We start from the raw sequence: 13,180 nt of genomic DNA, 5'->3' as shown, positions 1-13,180 counted from the left end.
CTCCATTCCCTTAATTCTTCTAATGAAAAATAAATGTATCCAATATCTCCTCTAGTGAAAACCAATGGTTTTTCTTTTCAGTTATGTTTAAAAGTTGAAAAAGACACAACCCTGTACAAGATGGGCTCTTTGGAATACTTGCCATTTTTTTCCACCACTTATTTGTGCGATTCCTTGCTGCATTATGGCTGTAGGCACAACCGCAATGTCAATATGTTTCATGTGTTGTTTTTCTTATTTAGTGTGTGCATGCAATTACATAGCCCTGCGGGTTAGGAACCAAAATATATTGCACATCAGCAATTTCAGTTTGGTCTTAAACATTTTGAAGAACAGCTGCTTCTCCATTCAAAGAATACTGAGGAATTGTTCAGGAGAAAGAAAACTCACAGGTTACAGCAAATTATATAGTTTTTCGTGCTATTTTAAATGCAAAACTGAGAACTGTTTTCTCCCCAATGTAAAATGGGCATCGGACTTCTGATCTAAGTAAGAAAGGCCTAGCAAAGATTTAATTAAATGCTAGCAGAATACTTTTGGACTTCAGTGGTAGAAAACAGTGCAACTAATTATAAATTAATTGCTAATTCTGTGAAATAAAGCTGCAAGATGTATAAAAATAACACAGAAAAATAGATTCTATCCTATTTTAGCTACTGTTTCCTTTTAAGTGTTATTGTGTATTACTAGAGTCTAGGTCATTTTTGGAAGAAATATTAGTAATGGAAATTCTTGTTAGTATGTCCAAAATCAAGGCCCAGAAGTGACTTTTACAACATTCAGAGAATATAAAGTTTATAAAACTACATCTGGAGTCTTGGATTAGGAGATTTAAGATACTGCTTATTTATAAAGACAGATTAATACTGAGGATAGTCTTTAGAAGAAATAATTGATATCTGTAGTAGTCAAAACATATATAGGTCCTTTAGAATAAAAATATTTCAGAACATGTCTTGAATTTGCCTTTTCTGTTTTAAGTAATGGAAAGCTACTATTGCTCCATTATGTAGACTTCGCCATCAATTCATGGTATATTCTAATTCCAACTTTGTTCTAACCCGTATTTTATCAGTTGCTGGAAAACTATTAAATTCCCCATATTTAGTCTAAAATGAAAGATGTTACTTTTGGGAGGGGAGGGAATAGCTTCAAGCCAATTCATTTCAATCAGTTTTTAATTATTCTAGCACGATAAGTATTTCTGCCTGTACATATGTAAGAATTTTATAATTTGAAACAACTGGAACTTGCTTGGCTTGTGGCCTGAGCTTGCAATTGCTTATACACCAAATCTGTCTCACTACTTCTTTGGGACTGTTCACATGTGTTAGAATTAATGAGATTGAGTTCTTCTTCTGTCATTCTCAAAGAAATCTCCTAAGGTGCAAGCCAAGTTTGTAGCCAACTGGCTTTCTGTGTTTAAATATTTAAAATAAAAAATATTTTAAATTATCATGTGTAGTTTTAGATGGATTAGCCTTAAAGCTGGCACAGTTTCCCTGTTATTATTTATTATTTCTGTTCCAACAGTACCTGGCAACATTTGCAAAGTTGTTATTGTGCTAGGTGCACAAAAAGAATCCGCATGATGGACTGCTCCCCAAAGAATTAAAGCTTCTTGTTATTTCACCAGTTTATATTTGCTGAGAATCATAGGATCATAGAAGTTGGGAACAGACCTCTGGAGGTCTCTGTTCCAACACTCTGGCAAAGCATGGCCAGTTTAGGTCAGATTGCTCACGGCTTTGTCCAGTCACGTTTTAAATCTCTGAGGTTGGAGATTTCATGACCTCTGGGCGCCTCTTCCAATGCTTCATCACTCTCGTGATGAAAAAGCTTGTCCTAATACTGGAATTTCCCATGTTCCAGCTTGTGCCTGTTGCCTCTAGCCTTATCCCTGTGCTCCTTCAAGAAAAGTCTGGCTCCATCTTCTTTGTACCCACATATTAAATTGCTGTGGACAGCATTTGGATCTCCCCTTAGCCTTGTGTTCTTAAGGCTGAACAAACCTGCTTCTCCCATCCTTTTCATGTATGTCCTGTTCTTTGCACCCCTGACTGTCTTGGTGGCCTTTCACTAGATTTGTTGTAGTATGTTAGTGTCTTAATTTCTGCCAGGGATACCAAAACTTGATACCATGCTGCAGTTTTGGTCTTGCAAATACCAAGCAGAGGATGCAGAACATCTCCCTGAAAGCGTCTGTGTAAGCCATAGGCCACCTCAAGTGGACCATAGCTGGGAACAGTTGACAAAGGTTCACATCAGAGTTTCATCCTCACTTTTAGCCAATGTAAACTAGTACTGTTGTTGAAAGAAGTTACTAAGTTTGGGTTGGCTTTTGGGGGTGGTGTGAGATTAGTGGTGGCGTTAATTTTAACACAGATCTGCTTTGTAGTCCTGTATTTCTTTCTTTATTTTGTAGTCCTGTAGAATTTCTTTTATTCTTTTGTAGTCCTGTAGTATTTCTTTCCTGGCCATATCAATGGCTTTGCTGGCACAAGAAAATTGGCCATGTGGACAGGAGTGGAAGGGGAAAAAAGAGGACCATTTTTTTTCTGTAACAGTGCTGCTTTGCGTCATCTTACTGGGACTAGACTCCACAGTCAAAAGAGAGATGGAAAGTTAACAAAGATTAGTGAGGATTGTGAGCAAGAACCTTCATATCAGTTAAATTAAATGCTTCAGTCAAATTTCTCTTTCACTTTTGTTAACAAAATTAAGAATTTTCTGTGTAGATTTATTATATAATATCCATCATTGGTTTATTCTGACAGCAGTTTTGTGGAATGTCCTCTTGCTTTAATAGGTCTGTTTAACTGAGGAGTTTTATGAGACTAGCTGCAGAAAAATTAAATTCTTAATTTGTTGCTCTTTTGTACAGTACTATGGCAAATGTCCATATTGGGCTTTTAGTATTGTTATTTAATTTTTTCTTTACATAACCATTAGTTATCTCCTTCAATTGTACCACAGTTTGTTTTTTAAATAAGATTCTACTGAACGGAGGAACTAAAAAACTCGCCACAGTATTTAACATCAGTTGACATTTACCACAATCTCTAATTATTGGCACAGAATCTGTCTGGCTTCTGCTGCTTTTATGGTTCTTCCAGCTTGTTCCAGTGTTTTTGAGTTTTACCATCCTGCTGTAGATGAGTAGAGATGAAGATCTACTTTTACACAGACTGTGTCTTATATTTGTATAAGCAGTGTAAAGAAGAAAAGAAAGATCTCTGCAAAACTTTTCACGTATCAGTCCCAGAACAATTCTTTCACTACCCAAGCTGAAAAGTCCTGTTGACTTGACATGGCAATCACAAAGAGGGGTATAACATTAATGCCAGGCATACTGCTTGTGTGTTTCATTAGGAAGAATATTGTACTTAAGCACTTCATTAACTGTGCTCATGAGTTTACAGAAGTATGTAAATACCTGGTAAATAAACCCAAATTCTATTTTCTGTTTCTCTACCAAAAACAAATCCACTTTTGTCCTGGAGACTTTGCAACATAGGCAGAATGTTTGGAGTTACTGCCCACTATGAAGTATTTTGGAAATCCAGGTAGTCAGTTCCATTCAATGATTTTTGTTAATACATATTTATTCATCATCTGAATACAGAAATGCATAGTTCCTGTTCCAGAGGGCTAACAATTCATGATGAGACACAGAATATTTAGAAACTTGAATATTAGAATAGTATATATATTTTTTAATACTAATTATCTGTCCTTAGTTTCTCCAAAGCCATTGTTGTTGTATTGACTCCTTGCAAGCCCTGCAATAAGATACATTCAAAAGCTTTTGTGTAACATTTTTTGAAACACGTTCTCTTGTTTGAAAATACTTTTAAAGCCTTTTAAAAACTGAAATAAGTTTAATTTGCTTAAATAGTTTATACTGCAAGAGAAGTTTGAACAGTGTGGTGACATGCCAAAGAGAAAACTGGGTAGGTTTAGTTGCCTTCTCATAGTTTAGAGCTTACTCTATTCTTGTCTGGGATCAGTGTGGTTACAAAATGTAGTTTTAAGTTGCCTGTGCATGTTAACCACACCTTGCCCTTGCAGCGCATAAGTTTACCCACCGAGGCCTGCCACACCTGATTCTGCTTTGTAGCAATCAAATCAATAATCCTTGAAATCATTTGGGTATTTGTCTAAGCAGTAGGGACTGTAGAACTTGGTCCTGTAAGGTCAAAAATCAAAACCAGTAAGTACTCTGCTAATGACACTATAAAGCCTAGGGAGTGTGTTGGCATAATCTGGCCCTTCAGAGCCTAAGGGTGCCTTCTCTCTCCTGGGTCAGGATGAAACAGAGGAAATGACAGTGGCGAGCAGCAGGGCTGACTCACAGCTGGGTTTGGTTTACTTTGGGATGGCTGTAGTAGTTCCTGTCCCCAGCTGTCTGACTTACCTCTCTTTACTGCTGGCATGGCCTGTGCTTCGAAGAGCAGTTGTTTAATCACTGTAGTTTACAGTCTGGTGTATTAAGAAGCATGTGAACTGAATTCAAGTTTCAGTAATGCAGAGGAAGGTAATTTGAAATATTTCCTCAACTTTTTCCCACCAAATTAATCTTCCCATCTAACAGAGGTCAGGAAGTGTAGCCAGTGAATAGGTTCCAAAAGTAAGTTTTCCACCAAAAATAAGCCCTAATAGTGTGGAAGCCATGTCCAGTTACTAGGCAGATATCTGAAAATACTTCAGATTGCATTTTTCAGGATCCAGCAGCAGCCTTGTAGTGCAAGATAAGGTAGGACTTTCCTGCTGTCAGACAAGCAGGACAAGATTTAGTAAGGACAGCAAAATATAATATGACTGCTTACAATTAAAGGTATACTGTATTGTGCAGCAGCTTTGCCTGCTAGACTGTTTCAGATAAAACACACTGTATTTTTTCTTCCCTTTCTTCCTTTTTCTTTCTCATTCTCTTCCCTGACAAAAGAAAAAGTACGTGATATTTGACAATGCTGTGTCATCAAGCAAATGTATGAAGTGGTGAAAAGGATGCTTGATTTTGGAGTCTTCATTGCAGAGTTTTGGGAAATTTTGCTCCTAGTTGGGTGGAACCAGAAGAGATTACATTTAAGAGCCAACTGGGAGAAGTTGACTTAAGGTCACCATCTGTTAGAAGAAGAGTTTATCTGTGTTTGTACAAAGCCAACACAGAAGAGTCTCAGTCGTGACAGAGACCTATGGACATGGCCATAACACAAATATAGTAATCTTGTAATGGGCATTTAACCAAAGAGGGCTTCAGATAAATTTTAGGTATTTTTATCTAAAAATACATACTAAAGGAAACAGAGTGGTCAAAGTTGAGCAATTATATTTTTTCCTTGAAGAGATTTTCCCATGTGATTTCTCTTCTAGCTGAACATGGAAAATTTAACAAAGATTTTTAAAAGTTACTTACTTTTAGTGATAAATATCCCCCAACAATAGTGACTGAGTTGCCATGTAGCATTTTTCATGAGACCACAAAATGCTGCTGCCAACGCCGTGTCTATTTCACAGGTGAAGAAACTGAGGCATGTGAGAGAAATGTGATTTTACTAAGTTTTTTGCCAGGCAAGTCACAAAAGCTAGAACAGAACACATGCCTCCTGTGTTTCTGCCTAGGCTGCGCTCCATTAGTCTGCTGTGCCTGAAGTACACACTGATATCAAATGGGGAGCAAGACATAGCTGAATATCAGCGTAGGAAGTGGTTTCATGATCATCCTATAGTAGACATTTAAAAAAGATGTTAAATATTGTTTTCAAATACAACTGTTGTCCAAAAATGAATGCTGTCAGCTTATGATTTTCATTTGTGTGTGTTATTTTCCAGGCAGAAATTTTAACGGGCATCCCAGTTGGCAACCTTGAAGATGCTGGAAAGGTGGGACACATGCTGTTAGAAAGAGGGTGTAAGCTCGTAGTTGTTACTCTTGGAGCAGAAGGCTGTATGATGATATCAGTAGAAGAACCCATTCCAAAGCACGTTCCTGCTGGGAAGGTCAGGGCTGTGGACACTACGGTACGTTTTTGTGGTTTAACTGTCTTGCTTTGGAAAAGACTACTTAAGCACTAAGGGAAGGCAATGAGTAATCAGCCAAATCTTTGGGCACTAGCACAAAGGCTAATTTATGATGTGAAATTGATATCTTTCTTCCAGCCTCTCATATATTAAATGTCAGTTCATTTGTGTTTTATAGTCTGTATTGTAGATGTGCTAGAATTATTACACATACTGATAGTATCTTCATGTTCCTCCTTTACTGAAGTCAGTACCTGTCTCTGACTGTAATGTGTGATGCCAGTGGCTTGAGCTGCAGTCCCGTTTTTTCACCTTTGCCCAGTCATATCATTAATCTTGTCCAGAACTCAAATGCTGTGGGAAAAAAGAGATACTTCTGCCCTCACAGGCTAAGACTGAATGTTTGGCTCTTCTGACACGAGCATGAATTACTTACCAAATCCAACATGAGCTGCATCAAAGACATACTTTCTATGGAATATAGTGGGAAAAAAAAAAGGAAAAAGCTCTTGCTGCTTCATGATAATTATTTTATTATGATAGGTAAGGGATACGTGGTCAGAGGCATTTCAGTCTTTGCCATGAGAGTATGTTTTTTACTTCCTACTTGAAATTAAATGGAGAAAGCATACTCTTAATAGACAGTTAAATACAATGCCCCCAGCAAAAAAATGAAAACAGGGCAAGCAATAGTTAAGATAAGCATTGCTATGAAAACCTTACCACATTGCACATATGGGGCTATTTTTTGTTCCTAGTATTATCTGACATAAATCCAAAATAATTCCAGTGGAGTTACTGAGAGCAGAGCAGGTCACGTTGTATGTACTAACTATACATTTAAGTGCCTGTTATAATAACGTCATATTACATATGTTCTGTCACAATAGTTCATTAAAATCCTGGAGGTTTTACCATCTGGTGCATTCCGTATCTGAATTGCATTAATAATAACTAGTTCTTGTAGCATGTTTTTTATCTGTGGACCTCATACTGCTTCACAAAGAAGGAAAGCAACTGCTTAAAAGATGAGGAAACAGAAGCATAGGGGACTAAAATTACCTAGTTAAGTAGCGTGTAGTGGCAGAGCCAGGAGTAAAGTCACTACTTCTAAAGCAGAAGATCACTCATAGATTTGGACTGTGTTGTGCTGATACAGTGGAAGGCTTTGTCTCATTGTTTAATCCTTTTCAATTTCACTCTGAAATGGAGGTACTTTGGCTTTGTTTTCCTTTTACTCCTTTGCCATTTAGAAGCTTGACCTGAAGTTAATGCTGATTTTGGAATGTCCTAACGTTCTGGTTAAGGGAGGCATCACTGTACTGTACTATCCTGTGCATAAGGTACTTTTTAGGGGTTTATAGATGTCTATCTGTGTCTGCCTGCTTTTAGCTCAGAATTAGAAGTGCCAAGGGAGTGAAAGGCAGAGCTCCCAAAGCTGCCAGAAGCAGGATTTATTAGCTTGGGAGCAACACCTGGAGAACCTAGCAGTACAGTTTCTTGCTCTCACTTGGTAAATCTACTATTTCTGTCAAGCTTAGTGTTACAGTTTTTCTCTGAATCACACAAAAGAGATGAAGAAGAAACATGTGTGATCAACTTTTTCAAAAGAAGCAGAAAATTGCTGCTGGATCAGCTATTGTTTGATATCCTAAGGTATTTGCTGGTCTTGGAATAAATCAACAATACTGAAACCACACACTGTGTCTGAAAAGTGCTTTTTATCTTGCCTAGCAGTTCAGAGTTTCATGACTGAACTAATTTAATGCTTGTTCTCTTTTTTTTTAAAATAAAAGCAGTTTGAGTTTACTGAATCCTTGCCCTGCCTCCTTGTGGCCAACAGGTTATTGGCTTTCACATAGCAGAGGCTTTTCACAGTTAATTTTGTTAATCTACTTAAATACCAGTGGGTTGTTTTCAGTAAAACAGCTGTACTTGGTTTACTCTTGCAGACTGAATGAAAAAATATATGTTGGCCTTCCATTATAAAAGACTTACAGTGCTTAGACTGATTATCACTTTACTTGAAAACAAGTGGTTTTCAAGCAACCCTTCCAAACACTAAGCAAAACAATGTCATCCTCAACTAACCTGACTAGCTCTATTACTAAAATAAGTACTAAGCATTCTAGTAGGACATGTTATTCTCTTCAGAGGCACGTCTGCAGTGAATCCTTCCTCAGAGGAATAAGCGCAAGCTGTAGGGTGGCTTAGCAAGCAGGCATCTATGCACAGAGTATTCAGAGCTATTCATGTGAGTGCTCTTAGCATGCCAGTTAATACTAAACAAAAGTTGCTGCCTTGAAGTGCCCTGAATCCAGCATCTGGAGGGACCAGGCAGTAATTTTTTGAGCTGCCATAATCCAGTCACATCTAGTTATGCACGTGTACCTATATTGACATTGTTTGGGTCAGAAGGTAAAGTTACTGCCAGACAAAGGGTTAAATTATATATATATGTCATCATAGGATTTGAAAAAGGTTTCAAAGCTACTATGAAAACAGCCTCTATTAAAAGAGAGTTTGCCATTTGGGACATGTACATATTTGATACAAAATGAGCTTCAAAGGCCTCTCAGACTGAAGAAATTTTCCGATAGCTGCTGCCACTGCCCAGAGTCGTCTCTGCAGTGGCACAGCTTCAGCACTGCCTCCTGGGCATTTCTGTTGTCCACAGAATTATGAAAATTTTTGACAATAAAATACTTGGGTAGGTGCAGACATAAAGATTAAGAATTTGTATTCCTTGTCCCAGGTAGTGTGCTACCCATGCCTCATGTTCATAGGCTCATCAAAGAGACTGAGGGTTGAGAGACTGTAGAGCTTGGCTCTTCCTCCTAGCTCTTGAGATAGTTAATCTGAGAGTTTATTGGCAGAACACTGAGAAAAGCTGGCTCTATCTCCCGCTCTGTGGTGGAACATGAATCTTTAAGACTGAAAATCTGGCATTTTTCACCCACACTAAATCAATAATATAAAGGGGGGAAAAAAGGCTTGTTTAATTTTTTTTTTTAGCACTAATTATCTTAATGTGGGCTTTACTAATGTATGAGATGCTTCCCATGACTGTTAGCAGAGCTCTCCATACGCAGTCCAAAACATGTAGAGCACGAATAGTCGTTTAGAAGGAAGTTTTGCAAGACGTGGTATTGTAAAGCTGAAACATCTGTTTCTCCTGTTATAGCTAAACAGTGCAACAAACTTTTGTTAAGAAAATAATTTTTCCCTTCATTTTACTAGTTTGTGCTAGCTATTTTCTATGTGCAACTTTTGAATAAAAATAAAAATAAGTAAATTATTGAAAGATAATCCTCAAATTTTCTGTATGAAAGAAGGAAATATATTGTTAAGCCCACTAGCCGTATTGATATGTATTTGAAGCAGATGATGTTGGTAAGAGATATTTGACACACAAAAAAAATACTAATATGTAGATGATAGAAGAAAAGTTTAGATTATAATATATTTTCATTACATTAAATAGCTGGGTTTGAATCTACTTGACTACATGAAGTTAAATATATGCATTTACTTTATTTTTGGAAGAAGCTATTCCCTCTTTAGGTGAAACTAGCACATGAAAATAGCTGTGAAGGGTAATTATATAATTCCACGTATATGACACTTCTTCAGTTGGTAGCAAAAGGTTTCACAAACCATTCACAAATTTGATAAGCATTTCATAGAAAACAATAATATCATATACACACATTTTGCAGTTGCGTGTGTGTATGTGCTGAAGCAGAAGCACAGCTGAGGTGGAACACAGCAGCTGCTTGCGAACACAGCTGCGGGACATGACCGAACACCATCAGGTCAAAATTGTACTTGAGGTGAAGTGGATGATCTGTGTGATGAACCACATGATGATCCTGGATCGTGGCATCTGCTGCTGCAGTAGCCCTGACATGCTGTTCTGGCAGAGGCGTACACAATCTGATGACAGGAAAGGCCACAGCGTTGTCCATATTGGAGAATGAAGCTCTGCTCTTTTTGCTCCTTCACCCCTGCTCTCCCCCTCTGCTTCTGACAATCGTGTTAAGTGTAATTTACAGCACTATTTACATCTATTTACATTTACTAATTATATTCCATTGAAACTGCCAAGGAAAATTTGTCAGAAGAATGTAATTACTCAAAGCTGGAATTTTGCCAGCAGTGAGATTAGTTCCCTTCCATTTTGCAAAAAAAGCGCTATGGGATCTTACAGAGCAAAGCACTTCAGGTGGCAGCTGGAGACCAAGTCAGCTCTTGAGGTGCTGCCAGAGACCTGCCTAGGGTTTGGTATGTGCAGGTGGGCATTGTGGAAGCAGTCAGGCTGTCTGGAGCTCCAGGTTACTCAGAAAATGGGCTTTAGAGGATTGTCCATGCCAGGCCTTGTCTCACGGTCCAGTGGTTGGTGGCTACAGCAGGCTGGAACATGTCTGCTGGTTCTATGGCTGCACCCTGGGACTTGGAGCTTTGCCTTTTACTGTAGCTGAACTTGCAGCTGAAGGTCCTGCTTTGGAGCTGTGCTTTGAATCAGAGGGTTGGCACAGGCAGAATCTCTCTTATGTGGGGGCATTAGTGGAAAATGGGAGCTGCCCTGCTGCCACTTGCCCATTTCCAGGTTGCAGCATGGAGATCACTTTTTTGGGGGAGGTACTTAGAGCTAGTTTTGTAACCCCTAGTTTTCTCCAGAGCCCAGTTTGAATCAAGACGCTGAATAGCATCCATACCTGCTTGTGCTAGTTAGGGTGGCTTTCTAATTTCCATCCCATCTGATCTTTTAAATATGTAGTACAGTTACTCTGCTTAAGGTCTCTTCATCAGCTTCTACTTGACCTCTGTGTTTACACATGACAATGTTGTGTGCACAAAAGTCCTGTATTAGCACACTCACACGCAGATCACGAGTCTGCATACCTGGCTTAGGCAGGAATGTATTCTCTGTAAGTGCAAATGGAAACACTTAGGCACACAATATTTAGATGAAAACTTGGAAAAAAATTTCACTGTGGTTCCCCTAGTAATCACAGCAAGTCCATGGTCTTCCTTTTAAATCTCATGGAGAACCTAAGAGTGCTTAACTTCACAGTATTTCTAAGCATAACTGTTACATTTTCCATACCATTTCTTGCACTACCAGCATTTTCCCTGTCTGGCTGTGCTATTTGGATATGAAGAGTGCACAACCTGCTGAGGGAAGCTAAGGAGATCACAGGTTGAGGTATCGTGCATGTAAACAGGAAACTTATTTATGAGACATGATGATTTTTTTTAAAAAAAAAATTAATCTACGCAGCTATGCCCAAAATCTGACACAAGTGTATGATTTATTCTTTATAGTTCTTCTCTGTATGCCATTCTCAGAGACAGATGATATTTGTCATAATCAGAAATGTTACAATTGTTTTTTCATGTCAGTTCTGCAAAGTGAAGGCTCACTGCTACAGTATGAGTTTGTCATCACGTGTTTTGTGTTCACATCTTATTACGTTTCCCTCTGATTTCTTATTACAATGTATTAGATCTGGCTCTTTTACTGTGCAAAAGAATTTAAAAGGCTGTCCTTAAGCAGTAGAATGCTCACTGAGCAGCTTTGTATTGAGCTCTGAAGATGTTACATGATCTTTATTTTAATAAAGCCTCAAATAAGTGTATAGCTGTATAATTTTAGATATGTCAGAGTATTCAGGCCTGTGGAGTAACTGTGGTCTAAAGAAGGCAGCGTGGTTTAGCAATTTGAACAAAGGACTGAATAAGAGTTGCAGAGCTCTTCAAAAGACTTGCCGTAAATCCTTGGGAGAGTTGCTTGTCTCCTTTGTATCCCAGTTTATCTATCCTTAAATTGGAATTGCTGTTAATGTATCGCATATAAACCATGAGAAGTTTGTTAGAGATCAGAACAGAACCTGGGAGGCCTTTTTCCCAGGCTTGTCATATAACCTCAGGCCAGTTGTGCTTCTCTGGGGCCTTTGCAAACTCATTGAAGTTCTTCTGCTTGAAGTTGAGAGGTCTTGTCTGTAAAAATATGGTTTACACTAAAATTCTGTGACTTAGCTGTATCTTCTGGTTTAGAGGGAGCCTGAGCCAGAGGAGTGAAGTGGACACTGAAATAAAGCCTTAGAATATAAATAAATCCAAAACAGTCCTCCTAATAACAGCAATTCTTTGTCTCCTGACTTTGTGGCCTAACGTCTGAGGCTCAAGGGGATATAAATACAACACTCTGTGCAATGACTAATTACTCAAAATTCTGTGCATCAGCAGAAGTGGGACTTGTGGTTGACTCTAATATTATCAAATGCCTTTGCTATTTAATAATCTTGTAGCCGTACATTATTTAGCATGCCGTTTGCACAAAGAACAGTGATTTTATTTCAGCTATCTCTCAACAAAGTAAAAATGCAGCTGGTAGTAAATGAAGCATTTGGCAGACAATGTGTCTGATGTACAGTTCTCTAACTTGCTAAGAAGAGAAAAATGTTGTTGAGTGTTTAACCTTCTCCTGCCCAAGGATATAGCAAGAAGGAATAAAGTGACCACAAAGGGCAAGGTCTTCTTTTTTCTTCTTTTTCTTTATCCTTTATTCTTTTTTCTTTAATTTCTCATCTTCACTTTCTTTTTCAAGGAAAGTGAAAAAGTTACTACCAGGCAAACAGCTTATCTATCTCTGGGATTTATTCACACACCAACACAGAAGAATTGTACCCAAAGCTCCTATTAACATCCCGCAAAACAACAGCATAATAGCTTCCTTTCTTTAACATGCAACCAAAATAGGTTAATAAATAATTTTAGTTTCAGTCATAGCCCACTTTCTGACTTAGCCTTCTGCATTCCCGCTTTTACAAATATGGAATCCATTGAATTTTGGAACAGAGAAACCATGAGGAATAAGTTAATCTGACACACTCCAATCAGCAATCCGCACTATAAATCTATTTAAAGCTGCATCTATTATGTTCTGAAGTTCAGCTGAACTGTGAAAGGGCACGTGACTGAAATCACTGCATGTGAGTTGACTCACAGTTAAGCGTAAATGGGGATTGCTTGGCTCATTGCAGGTTTCTGCTTCTGATTCAGGCCTTTCAAAGAAACTTCAGTCTTTGAAGGCTTGGTCAGTGCCTTAAGGGTGTACAGGTATCCAGTGACGAGAGGAATTGCAAGAGTT

At 38.2% G+C, this 13,180-nt stretch overlaps 1 protein-coding gene across 5 annotated transcripts in view; it reads left to right on the top strand.

Moving 5' to 3' along the window:
- RBKS (ribokinase) overlaps positions 1–13,180 on the top strand; it is a 72,342-nt gene that overhangs the window by 45,300 nt on the left and 13,862 nt on the right. For all 5 annotated transcript variants that reach the window (XM_069852609.1, XM_069852606.1, XM_069852607.1 and 2 more), the window contains one exon: positions 5,836–6,024. In XM_069852609.1, coding sequence (XP_069708710.1) covers positions 5,836–6,024 — 189 coding nt within the window. The remainder of the gene's footprint in view (positions 1–5,835; positions 6,025–13,180) is intronic.

This window comes from Phaenicophaeus curvirostris, chromosome 2, assembly GCF_032191515.1.
Source record: "Phaenicophaeus curvirostris isolate KB17595 chromosome 2, BPBGC_Pcur_1.0, whole genome shotgun sequence".
In the NCBI taxonomy this organism is placed as follows: domain Eukaryota; kingdom Metazoa; phylum Chordata; class Aves; order Cuculiformes; family Cuculidae; genus Phaenicophaeus; species Phaenicophaeus curvirostris.
The sequence above is the reverse complement of the archived record's forward strand: the minus strand, read 5'-3'. Positions and strand labels throughout refer to the sequence as shown.